This window comes from Oncorhynchus mykiss, chromosome 5 (genome assembly GCF_013265735.2).
Source record: "Oncorhynchus mykiss isolate Arlee chromosome 5, USDA_OmykA_1.1, whole genome shotgun sequence".
NCBI lineage: Eukaryota > Metazoa > Chordata > Actinopteri > Salmoniformes > Salmonidae > Oncorhynchus > Oncorhynchus mykiss.
The window spans coordinates 93,456,147-93,483,996 of NC_048569.1; the positions used below are offsets into that span (position 1 = coordinate 93,456,147).

At 46.9% G+C, this 27,850-nt stretch overlaps 1 protein-coding gene across 2 annotated transcripts in view; it reads right to left on the reverse strand.

The window, feature by feature from the left end:
• insrb (insulin receptor b) overlaps positions 1–27,850 on the reverse strand; it is a 182,239-nt gene that overhangs the window by 25,946 nt on the left and 128,443 nt on the right. For both annotated transcript variants that reach the window (XM_036978849.1, XM_036978848.1), the window contains exons 3-6: positions 26,951–27,275; positions 5,233–5,372; positions 1,832–1,979; positions 1,456–1,667 (exon numbers count right to left, since the gene is read on the reverse strand). In XM_036978849.1, coding sequence (XP_036834744.1) covers positions 1,456–1,667; positions 1,832–1,979; positions 5,233–5,372; positions 26,951–27,275 — 825 coding nt within the window. The remainder of the gene's footprint in view (positions 1–1,455; positions 1,668–1,831; positions 1,980–5,232; positions 5,373–26,950; positions 27,276–27,850) is intronic.

Genomic DNA, 27,850 nt, shown 5'->3' on the forward strand with positions numbered 1-27,850 from the left:
AGAACACAGAAGACTGTTGTATAAAACACCTGTCTCCGGATTACATCTCCGGATTACATCTTCAAACTAAGGGCAACCTTGGCAATCGTGACAGAGAGGGAGAAGCGTACATCCATGTATATGAGTAAGATAGTCTAGCTAGCTACATTTTCAGATATTACACGTTTCTCATTTTGCCAAAAAGTCATCAAGTTAAAGTGTATTGCTAGCTAGCTAATAAAGTGTATTGCTAGCTAGTGTATTGCTAGCTAGCTAGCTAGCTAGTAATATGATTCGTATCTCAGAGCCATTTGCATTGCTAGTTATCACCTAAAGTTAGCTAGCTAACATTGAACCTGTTTGGTTAACTACCTGCAGATTCCTGCAGGGTAGAAACATTGTAAATTGGGATTATGGTTAATTGTTTAGCTAGCTAGCTACATGTCTAAACAAAAGACTCCACTATGCAAGTAACTGCAGTACCAGTGAAAATGTTGGACACACCTACTCATTAAAGGGTTTTTCTTTATTTGTACCGTTTTCAATTTTCTACAAAGTAGAAAATAGTAAAAATGAAGAAAAACCCTTGAATGAGTAGGTGTCCAAACTTTTGCCTGGTTATATATTTCAATAGAATGTTTATGACGTCATTGCGACAACTGTCGTAGCTGGTAAATTCGCTTTGATTATCTACTCTGATTTCAGAGCACTCTCGTCTGAGTGTGCCAGAGCGCAGAATAACAGACTAATTTACGAAGGCTCAACACCCGTTGAATATGGACGTGTCAGTAAACGTTGGCAAAAAAAAAGCTTAATTAAATTGTTGCCAGCAGCTCAGTTGCAGTCACCAACACTCTGGATAACAAAAAGACAGCCTAACCAGCTATGCTAGGGCGAGTAAAATGGTCAGAGTGAGGTGTTTCTCTCATTTGTGTCTGGAAGTAGCTAGCAAGCTAGCCAATGTTAGCCAGTTAGGTTGGGTGCTTGACTGCTGTTCGGTAAGAACGCACGGATCAACCCTACTCTTCGGCCAGAGCATCCAGTGTGCTCTCTGAACGAACGGACAATCTGACAACACTCTTGAGTTTACGAACGCCCAGAGTTACACTCGGGCACTCCAGATTAAATTCACAAACACACTCACTCTGTTTAGCACATGGCCTCACATGTGAATCCTTAAAGAGATGGGTGGGGCTAAAGCTTAAGAGGTTGTGAATTATGCTGAATAGGTGTAGACAAAGAAGAACTATCTAGTCAGTACCAAAACAGTCAAGGGCCATTTTCTCAAAAGTGAAGTTAAAAGCATAATTACTTTCCTATTGTTCCTCAACTATAGTGAATGATATACCATTTTGTAGCTCTGAGTCTCTACTTTTATCCAATGCAAAAAAACAATGAGAGATAGAGACCAAATCGAGCCGGTCGGTCACATAATACGATCATGTTTGTCTAAAGTTCCACGTTGGCTGGTCTTACAGGAGGCCTGGTCTCCATCGGTCCTGCCGATTTCATTCTTGATGCCTCTCTCCTTAGTGCCCGTCACCACCTCCATCTTGCGGATCTCAGACATGCACAGCTTGGAGTTGTGAAGGAAGAACATGCGTCCCTGGAGGATGGTGAGGTTGTGTTTGTTCCAGTCCCACAGCTGACGCAGGTTCTGGTTGTCCAAAGCATAGAACGAGTAGTTCCTGATAAAGTACATACAGAGAGAAAGGTTGAGAAAAATGAATAACAAGCCTAAAGCAGTAGAACAAAATCATAAATCTGCACACTGGTCTCCCAGGTACTCTGTTAATTCAGGCAACGTTTCAAAACCCTAGTGTGATATAGCGCACTACTCCTCAAGACCTACCCATCTTGGGTCGGCGTCTCTCCCCGGATGACGCGTAGCTTGCGGAGGAAGGAGAGAGAGACAAGAGCATAGGCTCTCTTGATGGTCAGGTTGCCTGTTATCTCCTCCAGTTGACCCAGGTTAGCCTCCAGCTCTGCGGCTATGTTATCTGATGTTGAAAGAGGAAACAGACAAGACAATCAGTCAGGCAATCAATCAGTTAACCTCTGCTGCTATGAGAGGAACCAGTCAGTTTCCGCACCCCCGTGGACATATAATTAGCATAATAAAAACATCTCCATAAAAATCTGTCAGTTTAAGATAGAGATATCTGTTTTGCATTGGATGCGTCTCAATCGCTCACATCAGCTGACGGTCACACTTCCACATCTGCGGTGAAAGGTGACAGAGCTAGAGCGTTGTTTGTTATGACCCCTCTATGGAAAGGTGACAGAGCTAGAGCGTTGTTTGTTATGACCCCTCTATGGAAAGGTGACAGAGCTAGAGCGTTGTTTGTTATGACCCCTCTATGGAAAGGTGACAGAGCTAGAGCGGTGTTTATGACCCCTCTATGGAAAGGTGACAGAGCTAGAGCGGTGTTTGTTATGACCCCTCTATGGAAAGGTGACAGAGCTAGAGCGGTGTTTGTTATGAAAGGCGAGACTCTCACAAGCACGTTCATGTCGATTGTTTTGCTCTAGACATGTCTGAAGATCCCTCGGTACCAGTTCAACTATGAATGGAAGTATATATGGAGACTGTTTAGTGCCAAAAATAAGGGGTTAAACACAGCAAAAACAATGAATGGAAGTACAGTGCCTTGCGAAAGTATTCGGCAACCTTGAACTTTGCGACCTTTTGCCACATTTCAGGCTTCAAACATAAAGATGTAAAACTGTATTGTTTTGTGAAGAATCAACAACAAGTGGGACACAATCATGAAGTGGAACGACATTTATTGGATATTTCAAAATTTTTTAACAAATCAAAAACTGAAAAATTGGGCGTGCAAAATTATTCAGCCCCCTTAAGTTAATACTTTGTAGCGCCACCTTTTGCTGCGATTACAGCTGTAAGTCGCTTGGGGTATGTCTCTATCAGTTTTGGACATCGAGAGACTGACATTTTTTCCCATTCCTCCTTGCAAAACAGCTCGAGCTCAGTGAGGTTGGATGGAGAGCATTTGTGAACAGCAGTTTTCAGTTCTTTCCACAGATTCTCGAATGGATTCAGGTCTGGACTTTGACTTGGCCATTCTAACACCTGGATATGTTTATTTTTGAACCATTCCATTGTAGATTTTGCTTTATGTTTTGGATCATTGTCTTGTTGGAAGACAAATCTCCGTCCCAGTCTCAGGTCTTTTGCAGACTCCATCAGGTTTTCTTCCAGAATGGTCCTGTATTTGGCTCCATCCATCTTCCCATCAATTTTAACCATCTTCCCTGTCCCTGCTGAAGAAAAGCAGGCCCAAACCATGATGCTGCCACCACCATGTTTGACAGTGGGGATGGTGTGTTCAAAGCTCATCACCCTGTTGCTTTTACACCAAACATAACGTTTTGCATTGTTGCCAAAAAGTTTGATTTTGGTTTCATCTGACCAGACCACCTTCTTCCACATGTTTGGTGTGTCTCCCAGGTGGCTTGTGGCAAACTTTAAACAACACTTTTTATGGATATCTTTAAGAAATGGCTTTCTTCTTGCCACTCTTCCATAAAGGCCAGATTTGTGCAATATACGACTGATTGTTGTCCCATGGACAGAGTCTCCCACCTCAGCTGTAGATCTCTGCAGTTCATCCAGAGTGATCATGGGCCTCTTGGCTGCATCTCTGATCAGTCTTCTCCTTGTATGAGCTGAAAGTTTAGAGGGACGGCCAGGTCTTGGTAGATTTGCAGTGGTCTGATACTCCTTCCATTTCAATATTATCGCTTGCACAGTGCTCCTTGGGATGTTTAAAGCTTGGGAAATCTTTTTGTATCCAAATCCGGCTTTAAACTTCTTCACAACAGTATCTCGGACCTGCCTGGTGTGTTCCTTGTTCTTCATGATGCTCTCTGCGCTTTTAACGGACCTCTGAGACTATCACAGTGCAGGTGCATTTATACGGAGACTTGATTACACACAGGTGGATTGTATTTATCATCGTTAGTCATTTAGGTCAACATTGGATCATTCAGAGATCCTCACTGAACTTCTGGAGAGAGTTTGCTGCACTGAAAGTAAAGGGGCTGAATAATTTTGCACGCCCAATTTTTCAGTTTTTGATTTGTTAAAAAAGTTTGAAATATCCAATAAATGTCGTTCCACTTCATGATTGTGTCCCACTTGTTGTTGATTCTTCACAAAAAAATACAGTTTTATATCTTTATGTTTGAAGCCTGAAATGTGGCGAAAGGTCGCAAAGTTCAAGGGGGCCGAATACTTTCGCAAGGCACTGTATATTGACTGAGGAAACAGAGTCAGTTCAGATAGTGATTGAGGTGAGTTTCAGTATAAAGCATATCAATAGAGTCTGTTAAGTGACTAAATTATATATTGGGTTGTGAGGGCGGTAGGGAGGGCAGTAGGTGGTGAGGGGGGTAGGTAGTGAGGGGGGTAGGTAGGGAGGGCAGTAGGTGGTGAGGGGGTAGGGAGGGAGGGCAGTAGGTGGTGAGGGGGGTAGGTAGTGAAGGGGGTAGGTGGTGAGGGCGGTAGGTGGTGAGGGCGGTAGGTGGTGAGGGGGGTAGGTGGTGAGGGGGGTAGGTGGTGAGGGGGGTAGGTAGGTGGTGAGGGGGGTAGGTAGGTGGTGAGGGGGGTAGGTAGTGAGGGGGGTAGGTAGTGAGGGGGGTAGGTAGTGAGGGGAGTAGGTAGTGAGGGGGGTAGGTAGTGAGGGGGGTAGGTAGTGAGGGGGGTAGGTAGTGAAGGGGGTAGGTGGTGAGGGTGGTTGGTAGGTTGTGAGGGTGGTTGATAGGTTGTGAGGGTGGTAGGTTGTGAGGGTGGTTGGTAGTGAGGGTGGGTGTGAGGGTGGGTGGTTGATGGTAGGTAGTGAGGGCGGTTGGTAGGTAGGTCGTGAGGGTGGGTGGTAGGTAGTGAGGGTGGTTGGTTGGTGGTGAGGGTGGTAGGTAGTGAGGGTGGGTGGTAGTGAGAGTAGTTGGGTGGTAGTGAGAGTAGTGGGTGGTAGTGAGAGTAGTTGGGTGGTAGTGTCGGTGGGTGGTAGTGAGGGTGGGTGGTAGTGAGGGTGGGTGGTAGTTAGGGTGGGTGGTAGTGAGGGTGGTTGGTAGTGAGGGTGGTTGGTAGTGAGGGTGGTTGGTAGTGAGGGTGGTTGGGTGGTAGTGAGGGTGGTTGGTAGTGAGGGTGGTTGGGTGGTAGTGAGGGTGGTTGGTAGTGAGGGTGGGTGGTAGTGAGGGTGGGTGGTAGTGAGGGTATACTGTACTTACTTCCTCCACGGATCTTGATAACCAGGCTACCGTTGAGCACAGTGCATCCTCTAAGAGCCTGGGCTGCTGTCACAGAGTCTACGATCTTCACCCCCGAACACATCTTAGGACATAGGCCCGCGCACGGAGTACAGTTCAACCTGCAGAGAGGGAAACACACACCGGTTATAGAACATCGTCACACCCTTTACAGATGGCAGCGTCACCTCACGATATGCTCGCTAATAAGGAAATGCTATTTCATCCAAGCAAAGGAATTCTATAACTGTTAGTCTGTGTGATTCAAATCAGTGCTGTCAAAGTTTGAGATAATCCTCACGAGAAGCCCGACCGGTTTGTTCTTACAGCCCCACGTCACTTCCTTATCCAATTAGAAGGGGTGTCCACATACTCTCTGCGAGATAACAGTCTGGAGTCCTAGATTTGGCCTTATTTCCACTGGAGCCAGGAGTCTACCAATGGTGAAATACTTAAGTTGTAAATAAAAAGTCAAATAAAAAATTAATAAACCTTTTTATATTTTTCCATAGTTAATAGTTTGACAATACCTTTAGCTATAGAATATCTCACCACTGTGCGTTTCCATCTCCTCCCCTCTCTCCTTCACTCCTTTTTTCAAGAGGGCAGAGAGAGGGGCTGTCAACAGTTTAATTGAATTTGTTTCATTGTGAAAACATGTTACTATCGATGTTCCCGAACAGATTTCACTTGATTTCCAAAATTAAGCACTGGGTAGCTGCAGGAACAGGGTTGGGGAGACCATGACATACAGAGTACTGGGTAGCTGCAGGAACAGGGTTGGGGAGACCATGACATACAGAGTACTGGGTAGCTGCAGGAACAGGGTTGGAAGGCCCATGACATACAGAGTACTGGGTATCTGCAGGAACAGGGTTGGAGAGCCCATGACATACAGAGAACTGGGGCAGGAACAGGGTTGGAGGGCCCATGACATACAGAGTACTGGGTAGCTGCAGGAACAGGGTTGGAGGGCCCATGACATACAGAGTACTGGGTAGCTGCAGGAACAGGGTTGGAGAGCCCATGGCATACAGAGTACTGGGTAGCTGCAGGAACAGGGTTGGAGGGCCCATGGTATACAGAGTACTGGGTAGCTGCAGGAACAGGGTTGGAGAGCCCATGGCATACAGAGTACTGGGTAGCTGCAGGAACAGGGTTGGAGGGCCCATGACATACAGAGTACTGGGTATCTGCAGGAACAGGGTTGGAGAGCCCATTACATACAGAGTACTGGGTAGCTGCAGGAACAGGGTTGGAGGGCCCATGACATACAGAGTACTGGGTATCTGCAGGAACAGGGTTGGAGAGCCCATTACATACAGAGTACTGGGGCAGGAACAGGGTTGGAGGGCCCATGACATACAGAGTACTGGGTAGCTGCAGGAACAGGGTTGGAGGGCCCATGACATACAGAGTACTGGGTAGCTGCAGGAACAGGGTTGGAGAGCCCATGGCATACAGAGTACTGGGGCAGGAACAGGGTTGGAGGGCCCATGACATACAGAGTACTGGGGCAGGAACAGGGTTGGAGAGCCCATGGCATACAGAGTACTGGGTAGCTGCAGGAACAGGGTTGGAGGGCCCATGGCATACAGAGTACTGGGTAGCTGCAGGAACAGGGTTGGAGGGCCCATGGTATACAGAGTACTGGGTAGCTGCAGGAACAGGGTTGGAGAGCCCATGACATACAGAGTACTGGGTAGGTGCAGGAACAGGGTTGGAGGGCCCATGACATACAGAGTACTGGGTAGCTGCAGGAACAGGGTTGGAGAGCCCATGACATAGAGTACTGGGTAGCTGCAGGAACAGGGTTGGAGAGCCCATGGCATACAGAGTACTGGGGCAGGAACAGGGTTGGAGGGCCCATGACATACAGAGTACTGGGTAGCTGCAGGAACAGGGTTGGAGAGCCCATGGCATACAGAGTACTGGGGCAGGAACAGGGTTGGAGGGCCCATGACATACAGAGTACTGGGTAGCTGCAGGAACAGGGTTGGAGAGCCCATGGCATACAGAGTACTGGGTAGCTACAGGAACAGGGTTGGAGAGCCCATGACATACAGAGTACTGGGTAGCTACAGGAACAGGGTTGGAGGGCCTGTTGCATACAGAGTACTGGGTAGCTGCAGGAACAGGGTTGGAGAGACCATGGCATACAGAGTACTGGGTAGCTGCAGGAACAGGGTTGGAGAGACCATGGCATACAGAGTACTGGGGCAGGAACAGGGTTGGAGGGCCCATGACATACAGAGTACTGGGTAGCTGCAGGAACAGGGTTGGAGAGCCCATGACATACAGAGTACTGGGTAGCTGCAGGAACAGGGTTGGAGAGCCCATGGCATACAGAGTACTGGGGCAGGAACAGGGTTGGAGGGCCCATGACATACAGAGTACTGGGTAGCTGCAGGAACAGGGTTGGAGGGCCCATGACATACAGAGTACTGGGTAGCTGCAGGAACAGGGTTGGAGGGCCTGTTGCATACAGAGTACTGGGGCAGGAACAGGGTTGGAGGGCCCATGACATACAGAGTACTGGGTAGCTGCAGGAACAGGGTTGGAGGGCCCATGACATACAGAGTACTGGGTAGCTGCAGGAACAGGGTTGGAGAGCCCATGGCATACAGAGTACTGGGTAGCTACAGGAACAGGGTTGGAGGGCCTGTTGCATACAGAGTACTGGGTAGCTGCAGGAACAGGGTTGGAGAGCCCATGACATAGAGTACTGGGTAGCTGCAGGAACAGGGTAGGAGAGACCATGACATACAGAGTACTGGGTAGCTGCAGGAACAGGGTTGAAGGGCCCATGCACACTGCAGGAACAGGGTTGGAGGGCCCATGGCATACAGTGTACTGGGTAGCTGCAGGAACAGGGTTGGAGGGCCCATGCACACTGCAGGAACAGGGTTGGAGGGCCCATGCACACTGCAGGAACAGGGTTGGAGGGCCCATGCACACTGCAGGAACAGGGTTGGAGAGCCCATGACATACAGAGTACTGGGTAGCTGCAGGAACAGGGTTGGAGGGCCCATGCACACTGCAGGAACAGGGTTGGAGGGCCCATGCACACTGCAGGAACAGGGTTGGAGGGCCCATGCACACTGCAGGAACAGGGTTGGAGGGCCCATGCACACTGCAGGAACAGGGTTGGAGGGCCCATGACATACAGAGTACTGGGTAGCTGCAGGAACAGGGTTGGAGGGCCCATGACATACAGAGTACTGGGTAGCTGCAGGAACAGGGTTGGAGGGCCCATGCACACTCCTGAAACAGTGGTTGACGTGTGGGCTTGAAATAACCGGCGTAGCCTACGAGGCATGAGTGAAAAAAACTAACCAGTAGCCTCCATTCGCTATTCCCGAGTGCATAAGGATGACAGGTCTTTAACCCCCTGCATCCTGTTTCCTGTTCCTGACCATTTGATAAAACGGCTCAGTCTAAATCTAAATAAAGTGTTATATGTTTTAGTAAAGAAAATATGATCACTTGATGAGAGAACAGCGTGTGCAGACTGAGAACAAGGAACAGGCAGCAAGGTTGGTTTTTTTTTGGGACAACTTTCTCAAAATCATCAACATTCTATAGTCAGTCGCCTCATGCACCCCATACGTGTTTTGATTTGTAAGACATTCTAAAGTTTGTATCATTCACTACTAAAGTTGCTAAAATAACTCTAAATCTAGCACATAGGACCCGTTTCAAATAACCACTTTTACTCTCAACATAGCCACTTCATATGCACATTCGCTCTAGAATAGGAAAAAAATATCCTTTCTATTTTAAGTTCAATTGTATTCTTCTTACTATAAAATCATAATATAAAGTAATGTCAGGGGACTTAAAAGCATATCTTGTCTGCTAAATGAACAAGCCTAAAAGCATGAAGCATAGCCAAATAACACTCATATTCCATTCTTCTGAAATACATTTTCTTCAAATCATGTTTCTTTAGACCTGCCTAAACCAATACATTGATTTATTATATATATATTATGTTAATCAACGGTCAATTACCGCGAGACGCTTTTCCCTTTTTGCATGACAATAACCGGATGACAAAATGTCATGACCGCCACAGCCCTACCCAGAGGAACTTATTATTCATTTAAAAGGAAACAAGTCCTCCAGACAGACCAAGCAGCTTTGGAGACGGCTCCTCAGCTCATCGATCAGGTCTGAAAGAGTCTTTCACCAGGACGACAAGCAGCATGTGAATCACCTGTTGCTAGGGAACGCCAACTACAGTCCCAACTGTCTGTGAATGGAGTTTTATTCACAACAACAAAACGTGAACATAGAAATAAAAACAGAAGAGATTATACTTTTATGGGTCTGATTCCTTTGAAGCCATGGAATAACAACAGGGGATTAGACTATCAGTTTCTACAGTACGATCCCCAAGTACAGTAAACCCAATTAGGAGAATAATTTATATTTATGTTTAACAACTATCAAACAACACCTTGAAACAGAATGAAACATATTGAATGAGTGCAGAGCCAGGGATTTGTATAATTCTCTAAATTAATTTGATAATACATTAAATGAAGCAAAAAGGCTTATGGGGGAATTAGATTATGTAATCGCCCTCATCTGCAGTAGCTTGCTGGGGGACCCGGGAGACTCTCTCCTGCCTCGTTAGTTTAGAGTTGTAACACACGGTCAACACAACATGGCTGGAGTACTAACCTCCTGTGCTACCGCTCCACAAGTACAGTAAACCCAATTATGAGAATAATTCCTTCTGATGTTTAACAACTATCAAACAACACCTTGAAACAGAATTTAAAATATTGAATAAGTGCAGATCCAGGGTCTGTCTCTGTGTGTGTGTGTGTCTCTGTCTCAAACAAAGGACAGAGAAAGACAGGAAGCGAGTGAAAATCAGAGAAAGGCAAGTGAGAAGGACAGAGAGAGAGGAAGCGAGTGAGAGAGAACAACGAAGGGAGTGTGTACGAAAGGGAGAGAGAACAACAAAGGGAGTGTGTACGAAAGGGAGAGAGACAGGAAGCGAGTGAGAAGGACAGAGACAGGAAGCGAGTGAGAAGGGGAGAGAGACAGGAAGTGAGTGAGAAGGACAGAGAGAGAGGAAGCGAGTGAGAAGGACAGAGAGAGAGGAAGCGAGTGAGAAGGACAGAGAGACAGGAAGCGAGTGAGAGAGAACAACAAAGGGAGTGTGTACGAAAGGGAGAGAGACAGGAAGCGAGTGAGAAGGGGAGAGACAAGAAGCGAGTGAGAAGGGGAGAGAGACAGGAAGCGAGTGAGAAGGGGAGAGAGACAGGAAGCGAGTGAGAAGGGGAGAGAGACAGGAAGCGAGTGAGAAGGACAGAGAGAGAGGAAGTGAGTGAGAGAGAACAACAAAGGGAGTGTGTACGAAAGGGAGAGAGACAGGAAGCGAGTGAGAAGGGGAGAGAGACAGGAAGCGAGTGAGAAGGGGAGAGAGACAGGAAGCGAGTGAGAAGGACAGAGAGACAGGAAGCGAGTGAGAAGGACAGAGAGACAGGAAGCGAGTGAGAAGGACAGAGAGACAGGAAGCGAGTGAGAAGGACAGAGAGACAGGAAGCGAGTGAGAAGGACAGAGAGAGAGGAAGCGAGTGAGAGGGAACAACAAAGGGAGTGTGTACGAAAGGGAGAGAGACAGGACGCGAGTGAGAGGGAACAAAGGGAGTGTGTACGAAAGGGAGAGAGACAGGAAGCGAGTGAGAAGGACAGAGAGACAGGAAGCGAGTGAGAAGGACAGAGAGAGAGGAAGCGAGTGAGAAGGACAGAGAGACAGGAAGCGAGTGAGAAGGACAGAGAGAGAGGAAGCGAGTGAGAAGGACAGAGAGACAGGAAGCGAGTGAGAGAGAACAACAAAGGGAGTGTGTACGAAAGGGAGAGAGACATGAAGCGAGTGAGAAGGACAGAGAGACAGGAAGCGAGTGAGTGTGTACGAAAGGGAGAGAGACAGGAAGCGAGTGAGAAGGACAGAGACAGGAATTGAGTGAGAAGGACAGAGAGACAGGAAGCGAGTGAGTGTGTACGAAAGGGAGAGAGACAGGAAGCGAGTGAGAAGGACAGAGAGACAGGAAGCGAGTGAGAAGGACAGAGACAGGAATCAAGTGAGAAGGACAGAGAGACAGGAAGCGAGTGAGTGTGTACGAAAGGGAGAGAGACAGGAAGCGAGTGAGAAGGACAGAGAGACAGGAAGCGAGTGAGAAGGACAGAGAGACAGGAAGCGAGTGAGAAGGACAGAGAGACAGGAAGCGAGTGAGAAGGACAGAGAGACAGGAAGCGAGTGAGAAGGACAGAGAGACAGGAAGCGAGTGAGAAGGGGAGAGAGACAGGAAGCGAGTGAGAAGGGGAGAGAGACAGGAAGCGAGTGAGAAGGACAGAGAGACAGGAAGCGAGTGAGAAGGACAGAGAGACAGGAAGTGAGTGAGAGGGAACAACAAAGGGAGTGTGTACGAAAGGGAGAGAGACAGGAAGCGAGTGAGAAGGACAGAGAGACAGGAAGCGAGTGAGAAGGACAGAGAGACAGGAAGCGAGTGAGAGAGAACAACAAAGGGAGTGTGTACGAAAGGGAGAGAGACAGGAAGCGAGTGAGAAGGACAGAGAGACAGGAAGCGAGTGAGAGAGAACAACAAAGGGAGTGTGTACGAAAGGGAGAGAGACAGGAAGCGAGTGAGAAGGACAGAGAGACAGGAAGCGAGTGAGAAGGACAGAGAGACAGGAAGCGAGTGAGAAGGACAGAGAGACAGGAAGCGAGTGAGAGAGAACAACAAAGGGAGTGTGTACGAAAGGGAGAGAGACAGGAAGCGAGTGAGAAGGACAGAGAGACAGGAAGCGAGTGAGAAGGGGAGAGAGACAGGAAGCGAGTGAGAAGGGGAGAGAGACAGGAAGCGAGTGAGAAGGGGAGAGAGACAGGAAGCGAGTGAGAAGGGGAGAGAGACAGGAAGCGAGTGAGAAGGGGAGAGAGACAGGAAGCGAGTGAGAAGGGGAGAGAGACAGGAAGCGAGTGAGAGGGAACAAAGGGAGTGTGTACGAAAGGGAGAGAGACAGGAAGTGAGTGAGAGAGAACAACAAAGGGAGTGTGTACGAAAGGGAGAGAGACAGGAAGCGAGTGAGAGAGAACAACAAAGGGAGTGTGTACGAAAGGGAGAGAGACAGGAAGCGAGTGAGAAGGACAGAGAGACAGGAAGCGAGTGAGAGAGAACAACAAAGGGAGTGTGTACGAAAGGGAGAGAGACAGGAAGTGAGTGAGAAGGACAGAGAGACAGGAAGCGAGTGAGAGAGAACAACAAAGGGAGTGTGTACGAAAGGGAGAGAGACAGGAAGCGAGTGAGAAGGACAGAGAGACAGGAAGCGAGTGAGAGAGAACAACAAAGGGAGTGTGTACGAAAGGGAGAGAGACAGGAAGCGAGTGAGAAGGACAGAGAGACAGGAAGTGAGTGAGAGGGAACAACAAAGGGAGTGTGTACGAAAGGGAGAGAGACATGAAGCGAGTGAGAAGGACAGAGAGACAGGAAGCGAGTGAGAAGGGGAGAGAGACAGGAAGCGAGTGAGAAGGGGAGAGAGACAGGAAGCGAGTGAGAAGGGGAGAGAGCAAGAAAGGGAGCGAGAAGGGGAGAGAGCAAGAAAGGGAGTGTGTAAGAAGGGGAGAGAGAGAGTGTGAGAGAAACGGAACGAGAGAGCGGAAGTGGTTGCGTAGTGGAAGTGTTTATGTGGTAGGGCTCAGTGAGTGTCTTCCTGCCTTCTCCTCTGATACAGAGAGCTGATCTGCCGAGCTCTGATAGCGTTGCCTTTCAGGAATTCATTCACAAAAACAGCCGACGCAGAGCAGCCAGGGACCGAGTAAAAAGGGACTTTGCCAGTTCATTCACAAATGAGTACTCGTTTAAAAAAAAAAATGTTATCCCCCTCAAAAAGAACATAATCCCGCTTCCAGTCTTGGCATCCCCTCCACATGTAAGGTATCTGTTTTAGACATGAACTAAAAAGGCCTTGTCCACCCACGCTCTAGTCTACAGCGCTCACACCTCAGTGTCACACTATTTAAGGCCTCCAGCTCACCGTTAGCTGCTCATGTGGAAACAAATGGGAAGAAATGGAGGGAGAGAAGGAGACCGGGAGAGAGGGTAAGGAACCGGGGTGAGAGGGGAGGCGGTGCGGGTTGTAGGGGGGGGGGGGCTGAGAGGGGAGACGGTGGGTGTTGTGGGGGGGACTCCATTTTGTTGCTCCCCGTCTATAGACAGAGACTAAAACAGGAAGCTCCGGCGCTCAGGTCTGTTCAACGCTGGTCCGACCAATCTGATTCCAAGCTTCAAGACTGCTTCGATCACGTGGATTGGGATATGTTCTGCATTGCGTCCAACAACAACATTGACGAATACGCTGATTCGGTGAGCGTGTTCATCAAGTGCATCGGCGATGTCATACCCACAGCAACTATTAAAACATTCCCAAACCAGAAACCGTGGATTGATGGCAGCATTCGCACGAAACTGAAAGTGTGAACCACTGCTTTTAACCAGGGCAAGGTGACCGGAAACATGACCGAATACAAACAGTGTAGCTATTCCCTCCGCAAGGCAATCAAACAAGCTAAGCGTCAGTATAGAGACAAAGTAGAGTCGCAATTCAACGGCTCAGACACAAGAGGTATGTGGCAGGGTCTACAGTCAATCACGGATTACAAAAAGAAAAACAGCCCCATTGCGGAACAGGATGTCTTGCTCCCAGACAGACTAAACAACTTCTTTGCTCGCTTTGAGGACAATACAGTGCCACTGACACGGCCCGCTACCAAAACCTAAGGACTCTCCTTCACTGCAGCCGACATGAGTAAAACATTTAAACGTGTTAACCCTCGCAAGGCTGCAGGCTCAGACAGCATCCCCAGCCGCGTCCTCAGGGAATGCGCAGACCAGCTGGCTATTGTGTTGACGGACATATTCAATCAATCCTTATCCCAGTCTGCTGTTCCCACATGCTTCAAGAGGGCCACCATTGTTCCTGTTCCCAAGAAAGCTAAGGTGACTGAGCAAAACGACTACCACCCCATAGCACTCACTTCAAGGACCATATCACCTCCAGCCTACCTGACATCCTAGACCCACCCCAATTTGCTTACCGCCCCAATAGGTCCACAGACGACGCAATCGCAACCACACTGCACACTGCCCTAACCCATCTGGACAAGAGGAAGACCTATGTGAGAATGCTGTTCATCGACTACAGCTCAGCATTTAACACCATAGTACCCTCCAAACTCGTCATCGAGTTCGAGACCCTGGGTTTCGACCCCGCCCTGTGCAACTGGGTACTGGACTTCCTAACGGGCCGCCCCCAGGTGGTGAGGGTAGGTAAAAATATCTCCACCCCGCTGATCCTCAACACTGGGGCCCCACAAGGGTGCGTTCTGAGCCCTCTCCTGTACTCCCTGTTCACCCACGACTGCGTGGCCATGCACGCCTCCAACTCAATCATCAAGTTTGCGGACGACACAACAGTGGTAGGCTTGATTACCAATAACGACGAGACGGCCTACAGGGAGGAGGTGAGGGCCCCCGGAGTGTGGTGTCAGGAAAATAACCTCACACTCAACATCAACAAAACAAAGGAGATGATCGTGGACTTCAGGAAACAGCAGAGGGAGCACCCCCCTATCCACATCGACGGGAAACAGTAGTGGAGAGGGTAGTACGTTTTAAGCTCCTCGGCGTACACATCACAGACCAACTGAATTGGTCCACCCACAACCGTAAGGATGTAGTGAGGTCTGCACAACGCATCACCGGGGGCAAACTACCTGCCCTCCAGGACACCTACACCACCTGATGTCACAGGAAGGCCATAAAGATCATCAAGGACAACAACCACCCGAGCCACTGCCTGTTCACCCCGCTATCATCCAGATGGCGAGGTCAGTACAGGTGCATCAAAGCAGGGGACCGAGAGACTGAAAAACAGCTTCTATCTCAAGGCCATCAGACTATTAAACAGCCACCACTAACATTGAGTGGCTGCTGCCAACACACTGACTCAATTCCAGCCACTTTAATAATGGAAAATGTATGTAAAAAATGTATCACTAGCCACTTTAAACAATGCCACTTAATATAATGTTTACATACCCTACATTACTCATCTCATATGTATATACTGTACTCGATACCATCTACTGCATCTTGCCTATGCCGTTCTGTACCATCACACATTCATATATCTTAATGTACATATTCTTTATCCCTTTACACTTGTGTGTATAGGATAGTTGTTGTGGAATTGTTAGGATAGATTACTCGTTGGATATTACTGCATTGTCGGAACTAGAAGCACAAGCATTTCGCTACACTCGCATTAACATCTGCTAACCATGTGGATGTGACATATAAAATTTGATTTGAGTCCACCGCTGGCAGACAAAGCAGACTATTGTTCCCATGAGGCGCTAGTTTAGCAGCATGGATTACCGTTCTCTGGCGACCTAATTCTGTTTATGAGAGTGTTAATATTCCCAGCATCTGAAGCCTGTACAGAGTGCAGTGCCTATAGAAAGTCAACACCTCCCTTGGATTTCTTCACATTATTGTGTTAAAAGTGGGATTGAAATGGATTTAATTGTAGTTTTTGTCAACGATCTACACAAAATACTCTTGTCAAAGTGAGAAAAAAAACAAATATATATAAAAAAATAAAAATTATTATTATTATTATATTAAGTATTCACCCCATGTTAGAAACACCTTTGGCAGCAAATGCAGCTGTGAGTCTTCTAGAGTGAGTCACATAAAAGCTTTGCACACCTGTATTGCGCAATATTTGCCCCCTATTCTATAAAAAATATGACCATCTGATCATTTATCACTCCCGTGTTAATCTGCAAAATTGTAATAATTTGCATACCTCCTCATGCCTTTTGCACACAATGTATATAGACTCTTTTTTTCTTTTTTTCTACTGTGTTATTGACTTGTTTATTGTTTACTCCATGTGTAACTCTGTGTTGTCTGTTCACACTGCTATGCTTTATCTTGGCCAGGTCGCAGTTGTAAATGAGAACTTGTTCTCAACTAGCCTACCTGGTTAAATAAAGGTGAAATAAAATAAAAAATGAATAAATAGCCAGTGTGTGCTAACTCCCCTCCTGTTTGTGCTAGCCAGTGTGTGCTAACCCCCCTCTTGTATGTGCTTGCCATCATGTGCTAGCCAGTGTGTGCTAACCCCCCTCCTGTATGTGCTAGCCATCATGTGCTAGCCAGTGTGTGCTAACCCCCCTCCTGTTTGTGCTAGCCATCATGTGCTAGCCAGTGTGTGCTAACCCCCCTCCTGTTTGTGCTAGCCAGCATGTGCTAACCCCCCTCCTGTTTGTGCTAGCCATCATGTGCTAGCCAGTGTGTGCTAACCCCCCTCCTGTTTGTGCTTGCCATCATGTGCTAGCCAGTGTGTGCTAACCCCCCTCCTGTATGTGCTAGCCATCATGTGCTAGCCAGTGTGTGCTAACCCCCCTCCTGTTTGTGCTAGCCAGTGTGTGCTAACCCCCCTCCTGTATGTGCTAGCCATCATGTGCTAGCCAGTGTGTGCTAACCCCCCTCATGTTTGTGCTTGCCAGCATGTGCTAGCCAGTGTGTGCTAACCCCCCTCCTGTATGTGCTAGCCATCATGTGCTAGCCAGTGTGTGCTAACCCCCGTCCTGTTTGTGCTAGCCAGCATGTGCATTCCAGTGTGTGCGAAACCCCCTCCTGTTTGTGCTTGCCATCATGTGCTAGCCAGTGTGTGCTAACCCCCCTCCTGTATGTGCTAGCCATCATGTGCTAGCCAGTGTGTGCTAACCCACCTCCTGTTTGTGCTAGCCAGCATGTGCTAGCCAGTGTGTGCTAACCCCCCTCCTGTATGTGCTAGCCATCATGTGCTAGCCAGTGTGTGCTAACCCCCCTCCTGTATGTGCTAACCAGCACATTGACCCCTCCTCACACACCCAAAAGTTTAGATGCCACTGACACACAACAGTGGTTGAGAATCAGAGTTTGGCCTGGGGTCACGGTACAATGGATGAGCTATGTCACCTAGTTCCTTTCATATTGAACTAAATGCTGCTAGAGGTTAGAGGTTACATTTTATCAAAAGGTTCTAATACTTTACAACAATTTGACAAAATCAGCTTGGTTTTCCACTGACAGTGGAAAAACTCTATAATGATCAGGGAAAGAAAAACTTTTTTTTTTTCCTTCTTCCTCATATGGAAAATCATAAATATATAAATTAACTTTTCTTTCTTAATGCTCTGCAGCATAGAAAGAAGAAATGTTAAAGTAGTTGTATTGAAGAAAACACATACACTCTCTGCTCCATTCTCATTGTGACCTTAAACTGATAGGAAAAACACCACTTCCTGGGGCCTGCCTGTCCTGAGCCTCATGGGAAAATCATTTAGGATGCAGGTTTTAAAAAGAGAGTTTGTTTTGGGCTGCAGCCCTGAAAACCTCTGCACTTTGCAGACTGACTTGGGACCGCTGCAGTGCCTTCTGTGTTTCAAGGAAAGATGAGCAAATTCTTATTTCGTGCTTGTTGTCATGGATATTAAAAAGAACGCCAGGAAATGTCTAGAAAGCAGAGCGGCCTAGCAGCTGTGCTGACGGTTGGCGAAGAGAGAGCGAGAGATTTTAGACATTTAGCAGACGCTCTTATCCAATTACTTACAGGAGCAATTAGGGTTAATTGCCTCGCTCAAGTGTACATCGACAGATTTTTCACCAAGTCAGCTTTGGGATTCAAACCAGCAACCTTTCGGTTACTGGCCCGAACGCTCTTAACCGCTAGGCTACTTGCCGCCCCTCATAACTCCTGATGACTGACTTCAAGCCTAGCTCAAGAAAAGATAGCACTCTCTGCCCCAGCCTCCACTCCGGTCACAGCCTCTGCCCAGCCCAGTCACAGCAAGCCCCTTGAGGTTCAGCACCCCGGTCACAGCCCTGTCTGTCTGTGAGGGTGATTTGTGTGTCTGGTTACGGACACTTCTCTCACTCGGCCCAGCAGCGGAGGACTTCAACAGTCCCTGATGTCGTAACGGCTGCAGAATGGAAAATAATTATCTAGCAACTTCCTTCTCCTCATACTGGATGGTATGAGACTGAATCTCTGAGAACGTACTGCAGCATGAGACAATCTCTCTGAGAACGTACTGCACTATGAGCCTGAATCTCTCTGAGAACGTACTGCACTATGAGCCTGAATCTCTGAGAACGTACTGCACTATGAGCCTGAATCTCTCTGAGAACATACTGCACTATGAGCCTGAATCTCTCTGAGAACGTACTGCACTATGAGCCTGAATCTCTGAGAACGTACTGCACTATGAGCCTGAATCTCTCTTGAGAACGTACTGCACTATGAGCCTGAATCTCTCTGAGAACGTACTGCACTATGAGACTGAATCTCTCTGAGAACGTACTGCACTATGAGCCTGAATCTCTGAGAACGTACTGTACTATGAGCCTGAATCTCTCTGAGAACGTACTGCACTATGAGACTGAATCTCTCTGAGAACGTACTGCACTATGAGCCTGAATCTCTCTGAGAACGTACTGCACTATGAGCCTGAATCTCTCTGAGAACGTACTGCACTATGAGACTGAATCTCTCTGAGAACGTACTGCACTATGAGCCTGAATCTCTCTGAGAACGTACTGCACTATGAGCCTGAATCTCTCTTGAGAACGTACTGCACTATGAGCCTGAATCTCTCTTGAGAACGTACTGCACTATGAGCCTGAATCTCTCTGAGAACGTACTGCACTATGAGCCTGAATCTCTCTGAGAACGTACTGCACTATGAGCCTGAATCGCTCTGAGAACGTACTGCACTATGAGCCTGAATCTCTCTGAGAACGTACTGTACTATGAGCCTGAATCTCTCTGAGAACGTACTGCACTATGAGCCTGAATCTCTCTGAGAACGTACTGTACTATGAGACTGAATCTCTCTGAGAACGTACTGCACTATGAGACAATCTCTCTGAGAACGTACTGCACTATGAGACTGAATCTCTCTGAGAACGTACTGCAGCATGAGACAATCTCTCTGAGAACGTACTGCACTATGAGCCTGAATCTCTCTGAGAACGTACTGCACTATGAGCCTGAATCTCTCTGAGAACGTACTGCACTATGAGCCTGAATCTCTCTGAGAACATACTGCACTATGAGCCTGAATCTCTCTGAGAACGTACTGCACTATGAGCCTGAATCTCTCTGAGAACGTACTGTACTATGAGCCTGAATCTCTCTGAGAACGTACTGCAGCATGAGACAATCTCTCTGAGAACGTACTGCACTATGAGACTGAATCTCTCTGAGAACGTACTGCAGCATGAGACAATCTCTCTGAGAATGTACTGCACTATGAGCCTGAATCTCTCTGAGAACGTACTGTACTATGAGCCTGAATCTCTCTGAGAACGTACTGCAGCATGAGACAATCTCTCTGAGAACGTACTGCACTATGAGACTGAATCTCTCTGAGAACGTACTGCAGCATGAGACAATCTCTCTGAGAACGTACTGCACTATGAGCCTGAATCTCTCTGAGAACGTACTGCACTATGAGCCTGAATCTCTCTGAGAACGTACTGCACTATGAGCCTGAATCTCTGAGAACGTACTGCACTATGAGCCTGAATCTCTCTTGAGAACATACTGCACTATGAGCCTGAATCTCTCTGAGAACGTACTGCACTATGAGCCTGAATCTCTCTGAGAACATACTGCACTATGAGCCTGAATCTCTCTGAGAACGTACTGCACTATGAGACTGAATCTCTCTGAGAACGTACTGCACTATGAGCCTGAATCTCAGAGAACGTACTGCACTATGAGCCTGAATCTCTCTGAGAACGTACTGCACTATGAGACTGAATCTCTGAGAACGTACTGCACTATGAGACTGAATCTCTCTGAGAACGTACTGCACTATGAGACTGAATCTCTGAGAACGTACTGTACTATGAAACTTTAAGAAATGTCCCTGGGAACAATTTGTGAATCTCTTCCTCATAGCCTGAAGCACCTAATAATCTCAGTTAGTTGGCTAAATGCTGAGGAAAGCCTTTAGCAGTGGGTAAAATTCCTTCCTGAAATTTAAGGTCCCAGGGTGTCCCAGGGGTTGTGGCTTTAGAGAGCTCCTAAGGTTAGGCTTAATAAATTGAGGAATGATGTGGATGAATGTTGAAGTTGGGTCCACAGCAGAGTTGTGGACTTGAGTCACATGACCTGGACTTAAGTCTGACTCGTTTTCACAAATTTGATGACTTGACATAAAATAAATTGAGACTTGACTTCGACTTGGAGCCTCAAGACTCGGGACTCGACTTTAACTTGAGACTAGCGACTTGAAATTATCCGGCCAGGTTAAGTCATGTTTTGTCACTCATTTTGTGGCACACAGTCTACGTGGATTACTCTACACTCAGCCAGAGACAGTAGCAGCAGATTCACCATTGCAAAAAAATAAAATAAAAAATTTAAAAAATACAACAGATTGGCGAGTGAAATGCACACACTGCACTCTGATTGGACGAGCAAACCGTCAATCAACACCAGTCAGATGAGATAGCGAACAGATTGCTGATTTGCTGTACAGCTCTTTTAAATTTTTTTTTACCTTTAGTTAACTAGGCAAGTCAGTTAAGAACAAACTCTTATTTTCAATGACGGCCTTGTTCAGGGGCAGAACGACAGACAGCTCGGGGGTTTGAACTTGCAACCTTCCAGTTACTAGTCCAACACTCTAACCACTAGGCTACCCTGCCGCCCCAAGAAATAGCAGGTCCTATTTAATAAAGGTCCGGATGGATAATGTAATTTATCGGTGTAGTAACAAACTACCTCGTAACCCATGCGACTCCAAACTGTTCACACCCCTCTTACTGGCGGAGAGAACATTTAGCAATTTTAAAAGGTTAGTTTCCCGCACTCTCTGCTTGGGGCAGAGATTGTTTTTTGCTGTTCGAAAGCTAATTTCCTGCAATTCTAAGCCTTCGTCCAGGACTAATGTGTGTTTATGGGTGGGAGCTATAGGATCGGATGCAGAGCAAACGTCACATTGTTGGAAGAGAGGATTGCCATAATAAATTGATATGCCGCTACAAAAATGGTTTGGTGAAATTAACTGTTTACTTTGCAAACTCACCAGCAATGAGGCAATGCTTGAAATTGATCATTTACATTTGGAATTTATTGTTAAAATTGTATTATTACTGTGGCGAAGACGAGCCATCCGAGTGGCTCTTCACTTGCTGTGGCGAAGACGAGCCATCCGAGTGGCTCTTCACTTGCTGTGGTGAAGACGAGCCATCCGAGTGGCTCTTCACTTGCTGTGGCGAAGACGCGTCATCGGAGTGGCTCTTCACTTGCTGTGGCGAAGACGCGTCATTGGAGTGGCTCTTCACTTGCTGTGGCGAACAAGCGCCATCGGAGTGGCTCTTCACTTGCTGTGGCGAACACGCGCCATCGGAGTGGCTCTTCACTTGCGCTGTCCAAAACCCCGCAAAGGGAAGAGTTTTTTTTATTATCTTGTTGAAATGTTTGCTGTTGCTTTCACATGTTTATCAAAACTCATAGGTCCTATGTAGTACATCTCTAATCCATCTAATACTACAACAATTGTTCATGTTTTCATCATTCCATCCCTGTACCTCTGTGTGTTTATTGCAACACATAGACATCCCTGTTTCACGTTTGATAGGCGATACATTTATTTTAGACCAACCATTTCTTACCCTGCTCGGAGTGAGCGCCATGTTGACGTTGGTAACACTCACGAGGTAGAAAATGTGTTTATTTAAATCAACGTGTATATATATATATATAAAATATTTCCCGGGGTTACGTCGGGGTTCAGTGTGTGTCTGTGTCGCTATCCTTTTTGTTGTTGTAATAGGAGCATCCACCTCAGTGTTCATAGAAACAGGCTCCTGCGCTCCACGCTCGCGAGTCACAACTTTAAATAAGAGAAAATGACTGTTCCATGTATGCACGGAGTTGAAATATCAATAATAATCATGAAGTCCGATTAAGAATAATGTACCAATGTAAGAACGGATGTGGTAATTGCCTTCTACATTGTAGAACCAGTTTATTGGTTGTGATTGTATAGTCCTGAGGGGCCAAGTGCGTAGGTCTATCTGTTTGAGCTCCTGTTACACAGATTTCATTTGGTTTCTCAAGGGGGTGGCTGTACAGTCTTGCCCTATAGCGGTGTCCATTCAGATAGGACAGATTAAACCTCATATACAGAGGCTATTTCTTTGGGGATTTTGCCCATGTACATTATTGGTAAATCTACGTGTATATTTAGTATGATATGGCGCTTTCACCATCAGATCACCAAGACACGTCAATACATCTACACTCTGAGCACGTCAACTTGCCTTCTGCTGATGTCATGCCCTTACCACTGCTACAAGGTCCCTATTTTACAGTTACACGGGCTAATTCAAATGTGTTGCAGACAAAATAATGAAAAGGCCCGGTAGACCTCAATCAACAGGCTAATATTTGTAGTTGAACATGTCGTTGCATGTATAGATTTTTAGTTTACTTGAGACTTCACTTAAACTTCTCGTCTCTTTAGAATGCACAACTAGGGCTTGATTCGAGTCTTGACCCGTTCTACTTGGGATTATGACTTGAGACTCGGTCCTTATGACTTGAGACATGCTTGTGACTCAAATAATAGTGACTTGGTCCCACTGGTGTACAGTATAAGAGAGTACATTCCAGAACTTCCAGTGCGTGTGGTGTTTGCCTCCTAAACACACCCATTTATACACCTTTCCCTATCTGGACGGTGGGCATTTCCCTCGACTAGCCCAGCGCTCAGACCTCTTTTTCCTCTGGAAAAAGCTAAACAGCACAGCAAACACTGGAGACGCTGACTAACTCATTCAGCAACATGTTCAGTCCACAGCGCCCTTCGACCAGCCTGCTGCCTTCCCTACAGAACACACTGAGCTATATGATCAACACACCAACCAATCACGGGCCAGCGTGTGGCTTTTGGGAAGACGTCGTGTCTTCTCGTCTCTGTTAAACCAGTCTCTTCCTGAGCCTTAACTGTCTAAATAAAGCCAAATGTCCAAGAACGTATTCCAAATGGTACCTTACATAGGCTAGTTACTTTTGAACAGAGCCCTATGGGCCCCGGTCAAAAGAGGTGGACTAAGTAGGGAATAGGGTGACCATTGAAACCCAACAGATGCGCTGTGCCCTTCCTGTTCCAGAGCCTGCTGTTTCCTGTGAAAGCGTCAGGTGGACAGTCACTCGGAGCCACAAAGAGAACAGTCTCTGGTGTCAAATAAGAGCATGGCACATGGCTGGTGTTGTTACACCACTTCAGCCCGGCCCATTAGCAGGCCAGGAGGCCCGGCCCGGCCTACAGTCAGTCAGTCAGTCAGAGATCTGGAGTGTACAGTAAGGAGTGTGTGTAGAGTAGGGACTGTACTTCCTAGCCAGGTCATGGGGACATAAGAAAGCGAGACAGACGTGTGATGTTTCTGAACTCTTCTATTGTCCTATTCATCTCAACTCCGGTGTGACTTTAACAACTCTGCTGTGAGGTCAGCCAGAATTTTAACGGTTAACTTTCTCATCTCTGCTGTGAGTTCAGGCAGTGTACTCCCGGGGACTATGGTGTTGAAGGCTGAGCTGTAGTCAATGAACAGCATTCTTACATAGGTATTTCTCTCGTCCAGATGGGATAGGGCATTGTGCAGTGCAATGGAAATTGCATCATCCGTGAATCTATTGGGATGGTATGAACATTTCAGTGGGTCTAGGTTAAGGTGGAAGTGATATGACCCTTAACTAACCTCTCACAACACTTCATCATGAAAGAAGTGAGTGCTACAGGGCGATAGTCATTTAGTTCAGTTACCTTAGCTTTCTTGGGAACAGGAACAATGGTGGACATTTTGAAGCAAGTGGGGACAACAGACTAGGATAGGGAGAGATTTAATATGTCTGTTAACACTCCAGCCAGCTGATCTGTGCATGCTCTGAGGATGCGGCTAGGGATGCCGTCTGGGCCGCCAGCCTTGCTTGGGTTGACACGTTTAAATGTCTTACTCACGTCGACCATGGAGAACAAGAGCATGCAGTCCTTGGGAGCGGCTTGTGTCATCGGCCCTGTGTTATCCTCAAAGCGGGCGAGGGTGTTTAGCTTGTCAGGGAGCAAGACATTGTGTCAGCGACGTGGCTGGTTTTCACTTTATGCAAATTATCTGTAGTCCCTGACACATACGTCTCGTGTCTAAGCCATTGAATTGTGACTCCACTTTGTCTCTGTACTATGCTTTGACTGTTTGATTGGCATAAGAAGGGTCTGGACTGTTGGTATTCGATCATATTCTCAGTCCCCATGCCGTGGTTAAATGCGGTGGTTTCAGTTTTGCGTGTATGCTACCATCTGTCCACGGTTTTTGGTTTGGATAGGTTTTAAAATCGTCACAGTGGGAACAAACATCCCCTATACACTTTCTGATTAACTCCGTCACTGTGTCAGTCTTATTCTCAGAAGCAACCCGGAATATGTCCCAGTCCACGTGATAAAAACAGTCTTGAAGCATGGATTACGATTGGTCAGACCAGCGTTGAATAGACCTTAGCACGGGTACTTCCTATTTGATTTTTTGACTATAGGAAGAGGGGTTGGGGGAGGGCCTTGTAGCCATCACGGTAGGGTGACTAACAATGAGCGTTTTGAATCGTGAGAACCGCAGGCGATGTGTTGATAGAACTTCGGAAGAGATTTGCTGTATTAAAGTCTCCGGCTATAATAAATGTGGCTTCAGGATACGCAGTTTCCAGTTTGCACAAGTCCAGTGTAGTTCCTTGAGAGCCATTGTGGTATCGGCTTGAGGGGGAATATACACAGCCGTGACAATAACAGAAGAAAATTCTCTAGGGAGGTAATGAGGTCGGCATTTGATTGCAAAGTATCCTATGTTGGGTGAACAAAAGGAATTGAGTTTCTGTTACCACAATCACACCATGAGTAGTTAATCATGAAACATACACCTCCGCCTTTCTTCTTCCCGGAGAATTCTTTATTCCGATCCACACAATGTATTGAACACCCAGCTGGCTGTATGGACTGGGACAGTATATCCGGAGTGAGACATGATTCCATGAAACAGAGTATGTTACAGTCCCCGATGTCTCTCTGAAAGGAGATCCTCGCCCTGAGCTCGTCTACTTTATTATCCAGAGTCTGAACATTAGCGAGTAATGTACTCGGAAGCGGTGGACGGTGTGCGCGCCTCCTTAGTCGGACAAAGTCCACTCCGAATACCTCTTCTCCGGCGGTGATGTCTTGGAGCAGCCTCTGGGATAAGTTCAAATCGCCTTGGAAGATACGAACAAAGGATCCAATTCAGGAAAGTCGTATACCACCTCTCTGATATCTAAAAGCTCGTTCTGGTTGTATGTAATGATGCAAAGAAAGTTCTGGGCTAATAACACGAGAAATAACAAAAAAAAACTTAATACAGCAAAGTTGCTATAATCCTCAAACAAGGAGGCCATGTCTATCGGAGCCATCTTAGTATCCAGGAATGGAGCTAAGCACAGGCAAAGTCCAAGAGGAAAACCTGGTTCAGTCTTGCTTTCTACCAGACACCTGGGGATGAATTCACCTTTCAGCAGGACAATAACCTTTGCCAGCAGCATACCACCCATACCACACTGCCCTGTGTAGGGTGCCGTCTTTCGGATGGGATGTTAATCCCGGTGTCCTGGCTAAATTCCCAATCATGCCCTCAAACCATCACGGTCACCTAATAATCCCCAGTTTACAATTGGCTCATTCCTCCTGTAACTATTCTCCAGGTCGTTGATGCAAATGAGAACGTGTTCTCAGTCAACTTACCTGGTAAAATAACGGATAAATAAATAAATAAACCTAAAACACAAGGCCAAATCTACATTGGAGTTGCTTACCAAGAAGACTGTGAATGTTCCTGAGTGTCCAAGTTACAGTTTTGACTTAAATCTACTTCAAAATATATGGTTATCTAGCAATGATCAACCACTGATTTGACAGAGCTGAAAGAATTTAGAAAAGAATAATGGGCAAATGTTGCACAATCCAGGTGTGGAAAGCTCTTTAGAGACTTACAAAGAAAGACTCACAGCTGTAATCGCTGGCAAAGTTGATTCTGCAAAGTATTGACTCAGGGGTGTGAATACTTATGTAATTTAGATATTTCTGTATTTCATTTTCAATCCATTTGAAATAAATTCTAAAAACATGTTTTCACTGGGTCATTATGGAGTATTGTGTATAGATGGGCGGAAAATAAATAGTTCATCAATTTTGAATCAGGCTGTAACAAGAAAAATGTGAATGAGTCATAGGGTTATGAATATTTTCTGAAGGAACTGTATACCTAAGACTTACGTAGTAGAGTTGATGGTGGTCTATGGCTGTCATGTTATATATCGGAGACTTACGGAGTCGAGTTGATGGTGGTCTATGGCTGTCAATGTTCTATATCGGAGACTTACGGAGTCGAGTTGATGGTGGTATATGGCTGTCATGTTATATATCGGAGACTTACGGAGTAGAGTTGATAGTGGTATATGTGGCCATGCTATATATCGGAGGCTTACGGAGTAGAGTTGATAGTGGTATATGTGGCCATGTTATATATCGGAGACTTACCTAGTAGAGTTGATGGTGGTATATCCTGAGGGGCATTCTGGGATGCAGGCTCCGTTGTGGATGACGTACTCGTGGCAGTCGTTGCCCTTCCCGTTCTTGCACTGGTTGTGGAGGTCCTGACAGAAGGAGAGAGAGACGCAGCGCCAGCCCTTGAAGGTGTAGTATCCCTGGGGACAGCGGTCCACACAGGTGTCCTGGTGCTGGAACTTCTGGCATGCAACACAGCGGCTGGCGTTGCCTGCCTCCGAGCAACCTCCCAGGCACTGGTCGTGGCAGCAGTGGCCATGATGGGTACAGGCCCGATGTTTGCAGGTGGAGGGACACACTGTGGAGGGAGGGAGGGGGGGCAGGGATGGGAGGAGAGTGAGAGAGAGGGGGATGATGGTAAGAATTCAAAACTCAATACAGGAGGAAAACATTTGTACAATCCTCAGTGTAAAGCTGTCGGAGTTCAGTCTTGTATCAGATTGGACTGTAGATAAAACTAACATCTGGATCAAATAGGTCAGTGTGTTTCCCTTAGCCATTCAGCTTGTCATTTCACTCCTATTGGACAAATACAGCTCTGCACTTTCATCAAAAACTAGCTAGAAACATCCGGAAACCACCAATGGATCTCAGCTAAAGTTCTAGACAGCCTTCCCAAAGTGCACTGCTGGGAGTCCTCCGGTCCACCGGTGTTGAACCGCGGCCCGCCGTGGAGACAGACACCCCCAGACGGTGACAAACACCTCAGACAAAATGGAAACAGGCAGAACAAAGTGAGGGGATTGGAGAGGCTGCTGTAGCAAAGCTCTGTGTCGTTCTGCGCGTTCGGTGAGCAGGGGAGAGAGGGGATCTGGCTGGGTTCAACTGTCACAATACATGGGGGTCTCAGCACGGCCGGTCATCAGCACATAA